General features: G+C 45.2%; 1 protein-coding gene across 1 annotated transcript; it reads right to left on the bottom strand.

Annotated features, from left to right (window-relative positions):
• Positions 1–4,105: 4,105 nt before the first annotated feature.
• On the bottom strand, positions 4,106–8,169 carry LOC123085652 (disease resistance protein RGA5). The gene is made up of 2 exons (XM_044507326.1): positions 7,307–8,169; positions 4,106–6,275 (listed from the first exon to the last, which is right to left on the bottom strand). Exons 1-2 carry the CDS (start codon positions 8,158–8,160, stop codon positions 4,340–4,342), a joined length of 2,790 nt encoding a protein of 929 aa, XP_044363261.1. The 5' UTR covers positions 8,161–8,169; the 3' UTR covers positions 4,106–4,339.
• Positions 8,170–20,531: the final 12,362 nt, after the last annotated feature.

Here is a 20,531-nt window from a genome sequence, read left to right as displayed (position 1 = left end):
CTAGCGGTCGGCGTGCACTTTGTTCAACGCTGGTACGGTTGGATCAGTACTATCGTCCACAAATCGTCCAAGGCATGTCGTGTGTATAGCAGCATGGTTGATTGTAATATTTTTGGTCAAAGATCAGAACTTGACAATGCAAAACTACTATGAGCTGGAGTATAGTAATTGAGCTTCTATTCTAGTAAGAAACAGAAAGCATATTTTAGGCGAAGTAAGACAATATAGTGAGGACTGTTGTAATTCTTCTGGTAATATAAAAATCATGCTGGGACTAAATGGGAGTTAAAATTAAGGAAAATTTCAGAGTATTTTGATTGAATATATCTATTGCGTTTGCTCGCAACGAGTCTATTTCTTTTATTAGCAAATTGTTTGCATACCAATTATTTGTTAGCTATCAATTAATGCGTGCGTGAGTCATGGAGTACAGGGCTACAACCCAAAATTGAACGGTAATGTTACTTTTTTTAATAGAAAATTGTAATGCATGGTAATTGAGTTACGACTAGGCACGAGCCAATTACTATTATTTGTCAAAAGGTAGATAGTAATCACATTACTATATTCCATTTCTAACTTACTATCAATTTACCACTCTCACCGTATTGCATGGTAACTGAGTTACGACTAGGCAGGAGCCAATTTCTATTACCAATCAAAAGGAAGATAGTAATCACATTACTATATCCCCTTTCAAATTTACTATCAATTTGCAAAGCTGACCAGGCGCTGTTGCGTTCAGTGTCATTAAGGGTGGGGTTGGTTATTGGCTACCATAACTCATTTAATTTCATTGCGTTTTGTACCAACTGTTTTATGGTGATTAGCAGGCCCGCTATATTAGCCGAGCGGCATGCGCAGCGACTGGGGCGCACAATTAGCGTTTTTGCACTCCCGCTTACTTTAGCAAGCCTATATATATATATATATATATATATATAGGTGTGCTAAACTAAGCCCGAGCGTATTATGTCTTAGCGTACGCTCCGGCCGATCGACCCAACCGGACAGTTCGCACTAATTAGCCCGAACCACGCGCTAAAAAATCAAAAGTAACGGCTTACGACCAGGTCCACGCACTTCGCCTGGTCCGTGCTCCTCCCTGGAAAATCAGTAGTAACGCGTTACTGCATACCTGTGTGATCAAGAGCCGTTCCTTTTTCATTTTTTCTATGCTTGCCGTTACTGCATGTGGCTTGTGGGATCAAGAGCATCCCATTTTTACTTATTTTCCTACGCTTCAATTGTACTGTATTTCCCAATGAAAAGAGCAGATGTAGTAATTCGTTACTTCAGATCAGTATGGTTGTACCAGGTTTACGAGGCAGGACTGGATCATCTCTAACTAATTGGTTGGTAAAATATGTCTTTCATTACCATTCAATCCATCCATTTTACTGCCAACAATTTCATTACCACCCTCGAAATCTAATTTCATTACCATCCACCCCATCCTTTTTACATATAGCAAGGCACATGTAGTAACTCATTACTACATATCAACATGGTCTTACTAGGTTTAATAGCCGAGGGATCGTAGTTTATTGCTTGGTAAAGTATTTTGGCGCATTACCATCTCTTATATCTCTATATTACTGCCAACGATTAGTAATCTTGGAAGCCGGACTTCGTGGACCATGCTAGTATAGATGGTATCCAAATTAAATCTTATTACTATTCTCTTCACACACTTTTACCCTCAACTAATTAGTAGCGGTTCCTAAAAAACCAAATTAGTAGCGGTGGAGAGGCCTGCAGGACGTGGTGGACCACGTGAGAACCGAAGGTAATCAAATTAAATCCCGTTACTATTTCCTTCAAACCCTTTTACCCTCAACGGCTTACTTCTGCATGCGCGACCATCCCACCTAATTAAGACCGGAGCGTACATCTCAAAAAAAAAGACCGGAGCGTAGGCTAAGCAATTCTGCGCTCTCGCTCACAATAGCGTGACCGTATATATATATATGCAAGTAGGCTTTATTATTTTTGACCAAAATTTGTATTAATTAACAACTTCTGCATCATGTTGTTTGTCAAGCATATTAGTGCTGTGTTCTGAAAAAAAAAATCATCTTTTCCTCTTTTCATCATACTGCGAATGTAGCGGTTGGTTGCCATCTAGCAGGAATGCTAATATTGTTTGAAAGTTGTGTGGAGCACGCTGTTGCTGAAAAACGCCACCCTAAGTATAATTATTCTGGGTGGAATCATACCTTTTTATATTCAATCCACACTGTTTTATTTCTTAAGTAGATTTGCTTCTACAGAAAGTTACATTCATTATTTTTTTTGATTGCTCTCGGATTTTATCAGAGCATCACAGTGTTATATGTTGCATATAAAAGTTCCATCCTGATGAAGATGGCCTGCCAATGCTTCAAAACGTCTATAAAAGGCTGTGCTGGTTACTCTGCCATGACATATAAGATGTGTGCTGGATACTGGTTTGTGTTTGCCTTTTATTCTTAGAAATAAATGTCATTCAGTTCTATCTAAATTCAGTAATCTTCATCTGCCAATCTTGTAGTGCTGCATATCTGAGACCATTGTTTTTGGCTCCAAAGGAAATTGAACTTATTGTCACCGAACTTCATTTCTATTCTTCTGATTATTGTTCAGCAATTAAACTGGTTGTTTCTCGTGTTTCATTCTTTAGTAATCTATATAACGCAGCTAGGTTCTTATTATTTATGACTAGTATTCTTATTTACTAATGCCTTCTGCATCGTTTTGTTTTGTCAAGCATGTTAGTGTTCTGTTCTGAAAAAAATTAATATATTCCTCTTTGGATCATACTGCAAATGTAGTGATTGGTTGCTATCTAGCAGGGATGCTATATCATTTGAAAGTTGTATTGAGCACATTTCGATGAAATACACCACCGTAATTATTATTATTCTGGGTGAAGCATGATTTTTTATATTTAATCCACTTTTCAATTGATCTTGTTTTAGTTAATTGTGCGACTAAATGATGCTTTCATATATTTCAGTTGATCTCTTTGTTTGTCTGTGTGCAGAAGCTTGTCCTAATGAATCTCTTGAATCCAGTGTGTATCATGTGATAGCATTATCTTGGTCTAGTTTGAAAATGATCTGGCAGCAAATGGGGGAGCATCCAAGATAATTTGGACTTTCATAAAGGGATGGCCTCCGCCAAGATATGTAGGCCTTGTTTTACATTTCATGGAAATTATTTTGGATTTTGTTCTAGTCTACACATTATGCATCTCCAGTACGCCGGAATAACACAAATGCTGTTCAGTGTTTGGCACCCGTGACACACACGGAGCAATACCCCACATGTGTAGTGTAGGCTGCTGTATGAGACGGTGCCTCAGCTTTGCAGTACAAATGTAGTGGTGCTGCTGCAAGACCAAGGCCTTAATTTCCTTTTGACACTTGCCAGACCACATGTGCCAAGACCCAGTGAGTTAACTCTCAAGCGCCAGCTATCTACATAGTTTTGTGATGGATATTCAAGAGAGGCTTAGGTTTAAGATAGCAAATGGGCCAACATCCACCAAGATAAATTGATAACTATCCTAGTTTGTTTTTACGTTCTGAGAAAGGTCCATGATTCTGGGGTAAGTCTACTTGAAAGGGCTGATGGTGAAGAATAGCAATGCTACTTGCTCCAGTTAGTACAAGCTCTTCGATTTGAATGATCAGACAAGTCTTGCCTGTAAATTGTGGTATGCTCTACCCTTGTATATAAATTCAGTAACTAATGTTGATCATGACTCCGTTTGTCACATTTGGTTATCTTGATCAGCATTTCTTTTCTTCGCCCTGTAGGGACTGTATGTGATTGTGACTGCATGCTGTAAATCTCGAGCCTTCTAGAAACTGAGGTACAATCATTGTCCTATGCCAGAGCCACTGCATGCTTTGGTCCTGTTACTGTTAGGAAGTAAATCTGGGTCAGGTTACAACAAGAGTGTGGGCACCCGTGCTACAGGATGCTGCATGTGCCGCCTGCAAACACTGCTGAATGACTTAACTCTCAGGCTGGTCATAGTGGGGAGTAACTTAGACTAGTGTCATGCATATGACGCTAGTCTAAGTTACTACCTTCATAATGCAAAGTAACATAATAGTAGTATCATAGATGGCTTCATTTACTAGCTCATAGACTCATCTTGTCTTGGAAAGCGCTATGTTACAGTAACATATTATGTTACCACCTCATTAATTACTTGCCACATAAGCAAAATTTTCTCGAAGAGCGTTATGTTACTAGCTAAGTTACTCCCACTATGACCAGCCTCAACCACCAGCAAGTTCTGTACTACATGTGATCCTCCACAGGTTAGCTGCTGCACCTTGCCTCTTCAGACCCTCCTGTCCAGTATTGGATGGTTTGGATGGACGCTTCTGATTTCATCCATCAAATCCTCCACACCACGATCCCGCCTCCAGTTCCAGATACTGACATGCTTGAGGCTTGAAAGGTGGAGCAATCCAGGGTTGTACTGCTCTGGCCATCGGAACACAACTAGTTTCAACCTCTGGAGCTTTGGCATGGCTCCTGGCTCAAACATCAGGCAGGTCTCGCCGTGAAAGTTCAGCTTCACTAAACGCTGGAATCCTTGGCTGCTGATGACACAACTCTGGCGTTGGGTGTAGAGCAACAATATTGTAAGAGAGAGCAGCATGGGTAGACTGGCGAGGATATTGACACCTTCTTCTCCCATTTCACGAACATATCTGATGCTAAGGCGGGTGAGGTTGATGAGGGATCTGATCTGGCTTGGTACGGCGGGGAAATCAAAATTTCCAACCCCCTCCAGGAAGAGCCTCCGGAGAGGTGGAGGAGGGGAGCCACTCGGAAACACCCATGAGTTTAAGAAATCAGAGCTTTTGATCCCAGTGAAGTGCAGCGAACGGAGGCTGTTCGCAACGAGCTTGGACAGAGTTGACGCACACACTCTCATGTGATCTTCCTCATCGAGAACCCTATCAAAACATAAAATCCATTTAATCTTCAGTGCCCTTAGTTTGGTCAGCTCCCCGAGCCCTTGAACAGACCTTACAGATGCATTACAGAGATTGATCCCTGATAGCTCCTCCAGGCATTGCAGATTCCCAATTCCATCAGGCAGCGGGGTAAAGATCTCATCCAGAAAAAGGCACACTAGTTTCTTTAATTGAACAATAGTTGCTGGTAGTTTCAGAATTCTATAACCTCTAAGATCTAATACCTCTAGATGTTGCAGATTGCCAATTTGTTCCGGAAGCTCGGTTATGGTTGTGTCGGGACTTGTGATCTGGTAACCAATGATCCTCAGGTACTTCAGTTGATAGAAACTTCCAATGTGTTCAACGTGACAATTCTTAGACTTCACAACGCCTTCTATATTCAGCACTCGCAAAGCTTCACAATTTTGAGGCAGTTGCTTACCTCTAGGTCCAAATATATTGAGTGACCGAAGATGCGATGCATCCTTTATTGGCAAATCTGCAGCTTGAGAAGAGTTCAAGTGGAGGGATAGCCAGCGAATCTTCCATGAAGGGTATTTACCATCTATCAACACAGTCACAAATTTGTCTTCCGCAGCTTGAGATACAATAAAATCCAACACAATATCATGGACTCCGCAGATTTTCACTCTTGTGCCATCTGCCCCAATCTTTCTTGCTTGAATCATGCTTCTATTGATAAGCTCATTCAAATAGCTTTCTCCAAGCCTCTCCATATCTTCTCTGTTTTCTCCACCAATTAAGCCTTCAGCCATCCAATTCCATATCAAAAATCTGCTGTCAATGTAGTAACCCTCCGGGAAGACACTCAGATATAAAAAACAAGCCTTTAAATGGTGTGGAAGGTCAAGATAACTAAGGAGCAATATTCTCTTCATTTGGTCAAGTGGACAATCTTTCTGGACTGCAGAAGAAACAGACTTCCGTATTTTCGACCAGACTTCGACTGTTCGACTTTTGGTGGCTAATAAACTACCTATACTGATTATGGCCAATGGCAATCCACCACATTTCTTCAATATTTCATCTGCAACTTCCCGCAATTCTTGGGGACAACATTCGCCTGAAGAAAAGATTCTTCCAAAGAATAAACTGCGGGAATCATCAACAGTTAGAAGCTTCGCTTCATACATATGCCCGTCCATGTCAGCACAGCATGACGTTGCCACATTCTTATTACGTGTTGTAGCAATTATTCTACTTCGTTTGATATTATCAATAGGTAAGGCAAATTTGACATGTTGCCAAGCCGTTGTGCTCCAGATATCATCAATAACAATCAAGTACCTGCATTCATTTGTTTGGAGAGTGCATTAGATCTCCATTCCATGCAAAATACAGAGCATATTTTCACTACGCAAACCAATTATGGCGGTAGTTAGATTGAGAAAGCTGCACAAGGAAAGGCCCAAAATTAATATGCTCCCCATTGTTGTTAGAATAGTTTGTTTGGGTAGGTGTACATAAATGCTTAGTTGATAGAAAGATAAATAGGGAGGATCTCACTTGACTTGCAATGCAAGCTGGCTTCACCTAAAAGTTTATACACCTTATATTGTGAAAAAGAGGGAGTAGCGATCATAGCAATAATGGGAACTACACTCATAACTGCTCTGTGTTGATACTAAATTTTAATCTGCTTACATGTGAGGGTATCTTAATTACTCACATGAACATTCCTTTTTCTGAACAACATATAGGCTTGTCTCCCCATGCATGCAACCAAAGTGCCACATGTACAGAAGACATTGAACAAGCTAGACTATGCTTCGGCTATTGAATAAATTTAGAGTACTTCCATTCTTTGTTCCACTGTACACCATAATCTGCAGGTCTTTTGCAATAAAAGCTAGTCCATGATAGTAACAGAATTATCATTTAAAAGTTAAAGCAACGTTTAAATGAGCTTCGAAATTAGTGGTGAAGGGGTCAAGGGAAGAGGCATGAGGTGATGTGCGGGGAAATATCAGAAATATGGCAGTGACATAGGAGTACATGATTTGTTGAAAATATATCTAAGAAACTCTGTCCATTCAAATAAGCTCGAAACATTTTGATCAAATCTACAAACAAAATTAGAGTTAGAACTAAAAATTAAGTCAGAACGAAAACAAGATTTGGAAAATACATTCCAGATTAATACGGTGCATCAGACAGGCAAGAATGATGTTGCCGTGCCAGAATTTATGGGATGGAATAAAATGTAAGTATGTTACTTCGGGCTCGATCAATATTGATTGCCTGTTATCATTCGTGAAAGCATTTGAGAGTGAATTAGAACAGTTGAAGAAAGAAGAAATCAGGAACAAAACAATTACCTCTTGTCTTTCAAGTGTTCCCTGAGCTTGAGTATCAGCTGCTCCAGATCCCACATTTCTGAGTTGTTGTACTCTTCTTCATTGACTTGAAAGAGGATATGTTTCAAAAGCCTCTTGATGTCGGGAGTTCGAGAAACAGAGATGAAAGCCCGGCAATCAAACTGTTGTTGGATCTTGTTGTACACCTCCAAGGCCAGAGTGGTCTTGCCGGAGCCTCCAATCCCAAAGATGGCCACCACGTTTGGTTTCGCGTCTTGCTCCATCAGCCACCCAAATATTTTCTCCCGGGGGCCATCAATGCCCACCGGATTTCTGACCGCCTCGTACTGCGTGCGTAGTCCTGCTTGGTCCAAGGGAACATGGGGTGGAGGCAGCGGGAGGCACTGGTCAATGTTGTACCGATTGCGCCGCTCGCTCTCCTCGACTACCATGGCTTTGAGCTCATCGATCTCCTTGCCAGTCTGGAAGTCGTCCCACACACTCTTGATCTTTCTCACGGCCTTGCTGACGAGGCCACCATCACCCCCCTGGGACTGGGAGCCTCCATGGCCGCGGCGGCGCTGCACGAAGCGGTCAATGTAGTCCTCGATCTCGAACGACATATCCCGGACCCTGTCCCTCCACTCCCTGGTCTGCGGTTCCATGTGCTCCTCCATGTCCGAGAGCCTGAGCAGCACGGCTTTCATGCTGCTCAGCTCGTTTCTCAGGTACTGGATACCAAGCTTGACTTTCTTGCCGAGCAGGGCTGTCCCGACCAGGCTGGTGACCTCGTCGCCGAGCAGGTCATTTAGCTTGCTGATGACGGAGTTGATGGCTCCGGTGCCGATGCTCACTGCCATCTCTGTAACTGCCATGTCTGCCTGGCCACCTTCAAATCCTGCATACACATCCCATTCAAAACTAAAATCAAATCTTGAATCGAGGCAACGGAACTGAAATCTTGAATCGGGGTAAAAAATAATAAAAATTGGAACTACAATCTTGAATGGGAGTAAAAGAGAATAATTAAAATCATTGGACAGCGCGAGCTTTGACTGGAGCGGAGACGCACCTGGAGCTTGGAGGCTGCTGCACTGACCGCCCAATCTCGTCGGCTAACGGCTTGCCACCTTGGAGACCTCCGAACGGAGCAGGGACCTGGACCTCAACGATGATGCAGACCGGGGATCTAGAAGTGGAGCCACGGCGGCGCGGAAGACCACAGAGACCTCCGAGCAGAGCAGGGACTCGAAGCAGCGGTGGTGCGGAGGTGGCGGCGCGGATAAATCGTAGCGGTTCGTCTCAACCGCCGACGCGGAGCGGCGGAGCGGTGCTCGTGGAGAAGAGGAAAGTACTGTCACTGCAGCGGCCTACAGCGGTGGAAAGATGCTCGCTGGGGAAGAGGCGCGGTGAAAGTGAAAAAGCTGCCACTTGTGGTAAAAGCTCCGCTAGCTCGCGTCTCTCCATGGGAATCAGATAAGGCCAAAGGCAACCCATTTCGTCTGCCGGCAGGCGTGTACAAAAAACGCGGCTCAATGCGCAAATTTAAAATTAGACTGATTTGCGTTCATAGGAACACGTAGCGGACGCCCGCGGTGTCCTCCAATGTCCTTCCCTGATTCGCATCTACATCCGCGCGTCTTAAACCGGTATCAGATGCTTGGACGGCCCGTCCGCTCACGTTGTTTACCGAGTCGAGCGCCTTAAACGGCCTTCAAGCACCTAAGCTATTCCGTGTCCCTAATATCCAACCCAAATATGACGCAGACATAGAGCGCCCGGGCATGCCTGTCACATCGACCTGGCCCACTCCCACCCCACTCCATCCTCATAAATATCCCTAAACCGGAAACCCTAACTCACTTCACTCTCGATTCGTCTTTTTTTTCCTCTGATTTCTCCATTCGAACCACTCCGACCACTCCAGTGACTGTTGCGACCATGTCGAGCGCCGGCAGCCGCTCCTCCTTCGACTCAGACGAGGACCAAGCCATCCGCATTGCCCTCAAGATGTTCAGGGTGGACATGGGTGGAAGTTTCGGATCCGTCTCGACTCTCCCCCGCCGCGGCGAGCATGTGGCGCTGGTTCCTCCCGGCCCGCGCTTGGCGCCGAACGGGCTGCGCCAGCGCCTACCCCACGCCGTCCCCTGGCCCCGCGGAGGGAGTCCTGGATTAAGGGGTTCTCGGACGGCCGGGCTATGTAGCATGGGCCAGACTGTTGGGCTGTGAAGATACAAGACCGAAGACTCTCTCCCGTGTCCGGATGGGACTCTCCTTGGCGTGGAAGGCAAACTTGGTGCCCGGATATGAAGATTCCTTTCTCTATAACCGACTTTGTGTTGGGGAACGTAGCAGAAATTCATAATTTTCCTACGTAACACCAAGATCTATCTATGGAGAGACCAGCAACAAGTAGAAAGGAGAGTGCATCTACATACCCTTGTAGATCGCTAAGCGGAAGCGTTCAAGTGAACGGGGTTGATGGAGTCGTACTCGTCGTGATTCAGATCACCGATGATCCTAGTGCCGAACGGACGGCACCTCCGCGTTCAACACACGTACAGCTCGACGATGTCTCCCACGCCTTGATCCAGCAAGGAGAGAGGGAGAGGTTGAGGAAGACTCCATCCAGCAGCAGCACAACGGCGTGGTGATGATGGAGGAGCGTGGCAATCCTGCAGGGCTTCGCCAAGCGCCTACGGGAGAGGAGGAGGTGTCACGGGAGGGAGGGAGGCGCCAAGGGCTCAGGTATGGATGCCCTCCCTCACCTCCACTATATATAGGGGCAGGGGAGAGGGGGGAGGCGCAGCCTTGCCCCTTCCTCCAAGAAAGGGGTGCGGCTAAGAGGGGGGGAGGAGTCCATCCTCCCCAAGGCACCTCGGAGGTGCCTTCCCCCTTTAGGACTCTCCCCTGTTTCCTATATCTTGGCGCATGGGCCTCTAGGGGCTGGTGCCCTTGGCCCATGTAGGCCAAGGCGCACCCCCTACAGCCCATGTGGCCCCCCGGGGCAGGTGGCCCCACCCGGTGGGCCCCCGGGACCCTTCCGGTGGTCCCGGTACAATACCGATGACCCCGAAACTTGTCCCGATGGCCGAAACAGGACTTCCTATATATAAATCTTTACCTCCGGACCATTACGGAACTCTTCGTGACGTCCGGGATCTCATCCGGGACTCCGAACAACATTCGGTAACCACATACAAACTTCCTTTATAACCCTGGCGTCATCGAACCTTAAGTGTGTAGACCCTACGGGTTCGGGAGACATGTAGTCATGACCGAGATGTTCTCCGGTCAATAACCAACAGCGGGATCTGGATACCCATGTTGGCTCCCACATGTTCCACGATGATCTCATCGGATGAACCACGATGTCAAGGACTCAATCAATCCCGTATACAATTCCCTTTGTCTAGCGGTATGGTACTTGCCCGAGATTCGATCGTCGGTATACCGATACCTTGTTCAATCTCGTTACCGGCAAGTCTCTTTACTCGTTCCGTAACACATCATCCCGTGATCAACCCCTTGGTCACATTGTGCACATTATGATGATGTCCTACCGAGTGGGCCCAGAGATACCTCTCCGTTTACAGGAGTGACAAAATCCCAATCTCGATTCGTGCCAACCCAACAGACACTTTCAGAGATACCCGTAGTGTACCTTTATAGCCACCCAGTTACGTTGTGACGTTTGGCACACCCAAAGCACTCCTACGGTATCCGGGAGTTGCACAATCTCATGGTCTAAGGAAATGATACTTGACATTAGAAAAGCTTTAGCATACGAACTACATGATCTTGTGCTAGGCTTAGGATTGGGTCTTGTCCATCACATCATTCTCCTAATGATGTGATCCCGTTATCAACGACATCCAATGTCCATGGTCAGGAAACCGTAACCATCTATTGATTAACGAGCTAGTCAACTAGAGGCTTACTAGGGACATGGTGTTGTCTATGTATCCACACATGTATCTGAGTTTCCTATCAATACAATTCTAGCATGGATAATAAACGATTATCATGAACAAGGAAATATAATAATAATCAATTTATTATTGCCTCTAGAGCATATTTCCAACAGTCTCCCACTTGCACTAGAGTCAATAATCTAGTTCACATCGATATGTGATTAACACTCAAGGTCACATCCCCATGTGACTAACACCCAAAGAGTTTACTAGAGTCAATAATCTAGTTCACATTTACCATGTGATTAACACTCGATGAGTTCTGGGTTTGATCATGTTATGCTTGTGAGAGAGGTTATAGTCAACGGGTCTGAACCTTTCAGATCCGTGTGTGCTTTACAAATCTCTATGTCATCTCCTAGATGAAGCTACCACGTTCTATTTGGAGCTATTCCAAATAATTGTTCTACTTGGAGCTATTCTAAATTGTTGCTCCATTATACATATCCGGTATCTCTACTCAGAGCTATCCGGATAGGTGTTAAGCTTGCATCGACGTAACCCTTTACGACGAACTCTTTTACCACCTCCATAATTGAGAAAATTCCTTAGTCCACTAGTTACTAAGGATAACTTTGACCGCTGTCCTGTGATCCATTCTTGGATCACTCTTGTACCCCTTGACTGACTCATGGTAAAGCACACTTCAGGCGCGGTACACAGCATAGCATACTGTAGAGCCTACATCTTATGCATAGGGGACGACCTTAGTCCTTTCTCTCTATTCTGCCATGGTCGAGCTTTAAGTATTAACTTCATACCTTACAACTCAGGCAAGAACTCCTTCTTTGACTGATCCATCTTGAACACCTTCAAGATCATGTCAAGGTATGTGCTCATTTGAAAGTACTATTAAGCGTTTTGATCTATCCTTATAGATCTTGATGCTCAATGTTCAAGTAGCTTAATCCAGGTTTTCCATTGAAAAACACTTTCCAAATAACCCTATATGCTTTCCAGAAATTCTACGTCATTTCTGATCATTAATATGTCAACAACATATACTCATCAGAAATTCTATAGTGCTCCCACTCACTTCTTTGGAAATACAAGTTTCTCATAAACTTTGTATACACCCAAAATCTTTGATCATCATCAAAGCATACATTCCAACTCCGAGATGCTCACTCCAGTCCTCAGAAGGATTGCTGGAGCTTTGCATACTTATTAGCATATTTCAGGATAGACAAAACCTTCCGGTTGTATCACATACAACCTTTCCTCAAGAATCGTCGAGGAAACAATGTTTTGACATCCTATCTGCAAGATTTCATAAATAATGCAGTAATTGCTAATATAATTCCAACAGACTCTTAGCATCGCTACGAGTGAGAAAGTCTCATTGTAGTCAACTCCTTGAACTTGTCGAAAAACATCTTAACGACAAGTCGAGCTTTCTCAATGGTGACACTTACCATCATTGTCTGTCTTCCTTTCAAAATCCATCTGCACTCAACAGCCTTACGACCATCAAGTTGTTCTGCCAAAGTCTACACTTTGTTTTCATACATGGATCCTATCTCGGATTTTATGGCTTCTAACCATTTGTCGGAATTTGGGCCCACCATCGCTTCTCCATAGCTCGTAGGTTCATTGTTATCTAGCAACATGACTTCCAAGACAGGATTACGTACCACTCTGAAGTAGTACGCATCCTTGTCATCCCACGAGGTTTGGTAGTGACTTGATCCGAAGTCTCATGATCAATATCATAAGCTTCCACTTCAATTGGTGTAGGTGCCACAGGAACAACTCCATGTGCCCTGCCATACACTAGTTGAAGAGACGGTTCAATAACCTCATCAAGCCTCCACCATCCTCCCACTCAATTCTTTCGAGAGAAACTTTTCCTCGAGAAAGGACCCGATTCTTGAAACAATCCCTATTGCTTTCGGATCTGAATTAGGAGGTATACCCAACTGTTTTTGGGTGTCCTATGAAGATGCATTTTATCTGCTTTGGGTTCGAGCTTATCAACCTGAAACCTTTTCACATAAGCGTCGCAGCCCCAAACTTTCAAGAAACGGCAACTTAGGTTTCTCCAAACCATAGTTCATACGGTGTCGTCTCAACGAAATTATGTGTTGCCCTATTTAAAGTGAATGTGGTTGTCTCTAATGCCTAACCCATGAACGATAGTGGTAACTCGATAAGAGACATCATGGTATGCACCATATCCAATAGGGTGCAACTATGACGTTTGGACACACCATCACACTATGGTGTTCCAGGCTGTATCAGTTGTGAAACAATTTCCACAATGTCTTAATTCTGTGCCAAACTCGTGATTCAGATATTCATCTCTATGATCATATCATAGATCTTTTATCCTCTTGTCACGACGATCTTTCAACTTCACACTGAAATTACTTGAACCTTTCAATAATTCAGACTCGTGATTCATCAAGTAAATATACTCAACATCTACTCGAATCATCTGTGAAGTAAGAACATAATGATATTCACTGCATGCCTTAGCACTCATTAGACTGCACACATCAAAATGTGTTACTTCCAACAAGTTGCTATCTTGTTCCATCTTACTGAAAACGAGGCTTTTCAGTCATCTCGCCCATGTGGTATGATTTGCATGTCCCAAGTGATTCAAAATCAAGTGAGTCAAAACGGTCCATTTGCATGGAGTTTCTTCATGCATATACACCAATAGACATGGTTCGCATGTCTCAAACTTTTCAAAACGAGTGAGCCCAAAGATCCATCAATATGGAGCTTCTTCATGCGTTTTATACCGATATGACTTACGTGGCAGTGCCACAAGTAGGTGGTACTATCATTACTATCTTTTGGCATGAACATGTGTATCACTACGATCCAGATTTAATAAACCATTCATTTTAGGTGTAAGACCATTGAAGGTATTATTCAAATAAACAGAGTAACCATTATTCTCCTTAAATGAATAACCGTATTGCGATAGACGTAATCCAATCATGTCTATGCTCAACGCAAACACCAAATAACAATTATTTAGGTTTAACACCAATCTCTTTGGTAGAGGGAGCGTGCGATGCTTGATCATATCAAGCTTGGAAAAACTTCCAACACATATCGTCAGCTCACCTTTAGCTAGTCTCCGTTTATTCCGTAGCCTTTTGTTTCGAGTTACTAACACTTAGCAACCGAACCGGTATCTAATACCCTGGTGCTACTAGGAGTACTAGCAAAGTACACATTAACACAATGTATATCCAATATACTTCTATCGACCTTGCCAGCCTTCTTATCTACCAAGTATCTAGGGTAATTCTGCTCTAGTGGTTGTTCCCCTTATTACAGAAGCACTTAGTCTCGGGTTTGGGTTTTACCTTGGGTTTCTTCACTAGAGCAGCAGCTGATTTGCCGTTTCATGAAGTATCCCTTCTTGCCCTTGCCCTTCTTGAAACTAGTTGTTTCACCAACCATCAACAATTGATGCTCCTTCTTGATTTCTACTTTCGCGGTGTCAAACATCGCGAGTATCTCAAGGATCATCATATATGTCCCTGATATATTATAGTTCATCACGAAGCTCTAGCAGCTTGGTGGTAATGACTTCGGAGAACCATCACTGTCTTATCTGGAAGATCAACTCCCACTCGATTCAAGCGATTGTTGTACTCAGACAATCTGAGCACAAGCACAACAATTGAGCTTTTCTCCTTAGTTTGCAGGTTAAGAAAGTCATCGGAGGTCTTATACCTCTTGACATGGGCACGAGCCTGAATCCCAATTTCAGCCCTCAAAACATCTCATATGTTTCGCGATGTTTCAAAAACGTCTTTGGTGCCTCAACTCTAAACCGTTTAACTGAACTATCACGTAGTTATCAAAACATGTATGTCAGATGTTCGCAACAACCACAGACAACGTTCGAGGTTCAGCACACTGAGCGGTGCATTAAGGACATAAGCCTTCTATGAAGCAATGAGGACAATCCTCAGTTTACGGACCTAGTCCGCATAATTGCTACTATCAACTTTCAACTAATTTTTCTCTAGGAACATATCTAAACAGTAGAACTATAGCGTGAGCTACGGCATAATTTGCAAAAACCTTTTGACTATGTTCAGGATAATTAAGTTCATCTTATGAACTCCCACTCAGATAGACATCCCTCTAGTCATCTAAGTGATTACATGATCCGAGTCAAACTAGGCCGTGTCCGGTCATCACGTGAGACGGACTAGTCATCATCGGTGAACATCTTCATGTTGATCGTATCTTCTATATGACTCATGTTCGACCTTTCGGTCTCCGTGTTCCGAGGCCATGTCTGTACATGCTAGGCTCGTCAAGTTAACCCTAAGTGTTTCGCGTGTGTAAATCTGTCTTACACCCGTTGTATGTGAACGTTAGAATCTAACACCCGATCATCACGTGGTGCTTCGAAACACGAACTGTCGCAACGGTGCACAGTTAGGGGAGAACACTTCTTGAAATTGTTGTAAGGGATCATCTTATTTACTACCGTCGTTCTAAGCAAATAAGATGTATAAACATGATAAACATCACATGCAATCAAATAGTGACATGATATGGCCATCATCACTTTGCTCCTTTTGATCTCCATCTTCGGGGCTCCATGATCATCATCGTCACCGGCATGACACCATGATCTCCATCATCATGATCTCCATCATCGTGTCTTCATGAAGTTGCCTCGCCAACTATTACTTCTACTACTATGGCTAACAGTTAGCAATAAAGTAAAGTAATTACATGACGTTTAAGTTGACACGCAGGTCACAAATAAATAAAGACAACTCCTATGGCTCCTGCCGGTTGTCATACTCATCGACATGCAAGTCGTGATTCCTATTACAAGAACATGATCAATCTCATACATCACATATATCATTCATCACATCCTTTTTGGCCATATCACATCACATAGCATACCCTGCAAAAACAAGTTAGACGTCCTCTAATTGTTGTTTGCATGTTTTACGTGGCTGCTATGGGTTTCTAGCAAGAACGTTTCTTACCTACGCATGAACCACAACGTGATATGCCAATTTCTATTTACCCTTCATAAGGACCCTTTTCATCGAATCCGATCCGACTAATGTGGGAGAGACAGACACCCGCCAGCCACCTTATGCAACTAGTGCATGTTTGTCGGTGGAACCGGTCTCACGTAAGCGTACGTGTAAGGTTGGTCCGGGCCGCTTCATCCCACGATGCCGCCGAATCAAGATAAGACTAGTAACGGCAAGCATATTGAACAATATCGACGCCCACAACTACTTTGTGTTCTACTCGTGCAAAGAATCTACGCAATAGACCTAGCTCATGATGCCACTGTTGGGGAACGTAGCAGAAATTCAAAATTTTTCCTATGTATCACCAAGATCTATCTATGGAGAGACCAGCAACGAGTAGAAAGGAGAGTGCATCTACATACCCTTGTAGATCTCTAAGCGGAAGCGTTCAAGTGAACGGGGTTGATGGAGTCGTACTCGTCGTGATTCAGATCACCGATGATCCTAGTGCCGAACGGACGGCACCTCCGCGTTCAACACACGTACAACTCGACGATGTCTCCCACGCCTTGATCCAGCAAGGAGAGAGGGAGAGGTTGAGGAAGACTCCATCCAGCAGCAGCAAAATGACGTGGTGATGATGGAGGAGCGTGGCAATCCTGCAGGGCTTCGCCAAGCGCCTACGGGAGAGGAGGAGGTGTCACGGGAGGGAGGGAGGCGCCAAGGGCTCAGGTATGGATGCCCTCCCTCACCTCCACTATATATAGGGGCAGGGGAGAGGGGGGAGGCGCAGCCTTGCCCCTTCCTCCAAGAAAGGGGTGCGGCTAAGAGGGGGGGAGGAGTCCATCCTCCCCAAGGCACCTCGGAGGTGCCTTCCCCCTTTAGGACTCTCCCCTTTTTCCTATATCTTTGCGCATGGGCCTCTAGGGGCTGGTGCCCTTGGCCCATGTAGGCCAAGGCGCACCCCCTACAGCCCATGTGGCCCCCCGGGGCAGGTGGCCCCACCCGGTGGGCCCCCGGGACCCTTCCGGTGGTCTCGGTACAATACCGATGACCCCGAAACTTGTCCCGATGGCCGAAACAGGACTTCCTATATATAAATCTTTACCTCCGGACCATTACGGAACTCTTAGTGACGTCCGGGATCTCATCCGGGACTCCGAACAACATTCGGTAACCACATACAAACTTCCTTTATAACCCTAGCGTCATCGAACCTTAAGTGTGTAGACCCTACGGGTTCGGGAGACATGTAGTCATGACCGAGATGTTCTCCGGTCAATAACCAACAGCGGGATCTGGATACCCATGTTGGCTCCCACATGTTCCACGATGATCTCATCGGATGAACCACGATGTCAAGGACTCAATCAATCCCGTATACAATTCCCTTTGTCTAGCGGTATGGTACTTGCCCGAGATTCGATCGTCGGTATACCGATACCTTGTTCAATCTCGTTACCGGCAAGTCTCTTTACTCGTTCCGTAACACATCATCCCGTGATCAACCCATTGGTCACATTGTGCACATTATGATGATGTCCTACCGAGTGGGCCCAGAGATACCTCTCCGTTTACACGGAGTGACAAAATCCCAATCTCGATTCGTGCCAACCCAACAGACACTTTCAGAGATACCCGTAGTGTACCTTTATAGCCACCCAGTTACGTTGTGACGTTTGGCACACCCAAAGCACTCCTACGGTATCCGGGAGTTGCACAATCTCATGGTCTAAGGAAATGATACTTGACATTAGAAAAGCTTTAGCATACGAACTACATGATCTTGTGCTAGGCTTAGGATTGGGTCTTGTCCATCACATCATTCTCCTAATGATGTGATCCCGTTATCAACGACATCCAATGTCCATGGTCAGGAAACCGTAACCATCTATTGATTAACGAGCTAGTCAACTAGAGGCTTACTAGGGACATGGTGTTGTCTATGTATCCACACATGTATCTGAGTTTCCTATCAATACAATTCTAGCATGGATAATAAACGATTATCATGAACAAGGAAATATAATAATAATCAATTTATTATTGCCTCTAGAGCATATTTCCAACACTTTGTACAACCCTAGTCCCCTCTGGTGTCTATATAAACCGGAAGGCTTAGTCCATAGAGGCAATCATAATTAGACAGGCTAGACTTATAGGTTTTTAGCCATTACGATCTCGTGGTAGATCAACTCTTGTAATACTCATATTCATCAAGATCAATCAAGCAGGAAGTATGGTATTACCTCCATAGAGAGGGCCCAAACCAGGGTAAACATCGTGTCCCCCGCCTCCTGTTGCCATCAACTTTAGACACACAATTCTGGACCCCCTACCCGAGATCCGCCGGTTTTAACACCGACATTGATGCTTTCATTGAGATTACCGCTGCGTCGTCACCAAAAGGTTTGATGGCTCCATCAATCATCTACAACAATGCAGTCCAGGGGGAGGTTTTTCTCCCTGGACAGATCTTCGTATTCGGCGGCTTTGCACTGCGAGCCAACTCGCTTGGCCATCTAGAGCAAATCGACAGCTACGCCCCTGGCTATCAGGTCAGGTTTGGAAGCTTGAATTACGATGCCGATATCCGGGGAGACTTGATCTTCGACGGATTCAAGCCCATGGCAGCCGCTCCCTGCGACCATGATGCACATGACCTAAATCTGTCATCGGACTGTGCCCAGGAGGTAGACCCTGTAACTGCTCTAGCCCTGGATATGGAGCAGATTGCATCGTCCGAGGATGGGAAGCTCAACCACGCCGCGGAAGCCGCAGACTCAACGGCGGTAGAGCCGCGCACAGATCCAACCTCAAGTGGGACCTGTGTCACCGGAACCTCGGATTCGTCTTCGGCTATAGGTTCCGAACCGCGTGCATCCGCGCCCATCGAACCTGATCAGGCGCTGATCGTTGAGTTCAGCTCCGCGGACATCTTTCGACACTCACCTTTAGGCAACATGCTAAACTCATTAAAAGCCCTCTCCCTATCAGGGAACTCTCAGCTGAACTATATCCGATTTGGATTGGAAGCTGATGACTGAGAATTCCGCTTCTCACCCACCGAAGACATCAACGGTATGGACGAGATGCCGGAGAGGATCAGGAACAAAAGCCACCGCTTACAGGGTGCTGGACAGCCACCTCCTTGTATGATGTATACATGGTGGATACACCCAAAGAGAACAACGACGACAATAAAAAGGATCCAATCGAGGATAATCCTCCTGAGCAATAGCCAAAGCGCCGACGTCACCAGCGCCGCTCTAGACCACACCATGGAAAAAACAGCAATACCGGCACAGGAGAAAATAGTACTCCGGACGATGCTAGAGACAACGAAGACCCCGTTGAGCCAACTTCCGAACAGGATGAACAGGAGGATGGGCCAGTCATCCCTAATGAACAGGCCGTTAACGAAGACTCAGAGGACAGTAATTATCTTCCACCCTCCGAGGATGAGGCGATCCTCGACGACGAAGACTTTATTGTGCCTGAGAAGCCCGTCGATCAGGAGCGCTTTAAGCGTCGGCTAATAGCCACTGCAAGAAGCCTGAAAAAGAAGCAACATCAGCTTCAAGCTGATCAAGATATACTCAGTGACAGATGGACTAACGTCCTGGCAGCCGAGGAATACGGCCTCGAGCGCCCAACCAAAAGTTACCCGAAGCGCAAATTGTTACCCCAATTCGATGACGAGGCACTGGAGCTCGTCCTACCAGCACATAATGCGGCTGACCGACCACCACGTGGCCGGGACAAAGCGACAACTCAAGCCGAACACCAGCCCGCACTACCTTGCTGTAAAAACAGACACAACAGCTCGGGGATATACATATGACCTACGGCATGACCTGGGAAATAGAGCAGGTCAGACCAGATCGATCTATGGATCGCGGGGGCGTGCCCCGATGCGCGAAGAGGGCCATCCAGCCAGACGTGACAAACATAACCACGCCCGGGCCGAGAACCATAGACGAACTCCATCCGAGCTACATCGTGACTTGGCCCGATATCGAGGCGCCGCACACCCCCTCTGCTTCACTAATGAAGTAATGGAACATGAATTCCCAGAAGGGTTTAAACCCGTGAGCAACGAATCATATGATGGGACAACAGACCCCGCGGTATGGATTGAGGATTTTCTCCTCCATATTCATATGGCCCATGGTGATGACCTTCACGCCATCAAATACCTCCCGCTAAAACTCAAGGGACCTAGCACTGGTTGAACAGTTTGCCAGAAAACTCCATTGGCAGCCTGGAAGACTTGGAAGACGCCTTCCT

This window comes from Triticum aestivum, chromosome 1B (assembly GCF_018294505.1).
Source record: "Triticum aestivum cultivar Chinese Spring chromosome 1B, IWGSC CS RefSeq v2.1, whole genome shotgun sequence".
Classification (NCBI taxonomy): domain Eukaryota; kingdom Viridiplantae; phylum Streptophyta; class Magnoliopsida; order Poales; family Poaceae; genus Triticum; species Triticum aestivum.
The sequence above is the reverse complement of the archived record's forward strand: the minus strand, read 5'-3'. Positions and strand labels throughout refer to the sequence as shown.

Coding starts and splice junctions, on each gene's coding strand:
- LOC123085652 (XM_044507326.1), bottom strand. CDS start 8,160: ATGGCAGTTACAGAGATGGCAGTGAGCATCGGCACCGGAGCCATCAAC. Junction 6,276..7,306: donor GAACACTTGAAAGACAAGAG/GTAATTGTTTTG, acceptor AAATGAATGCAG/GTACTTGATTGTTATTGATG.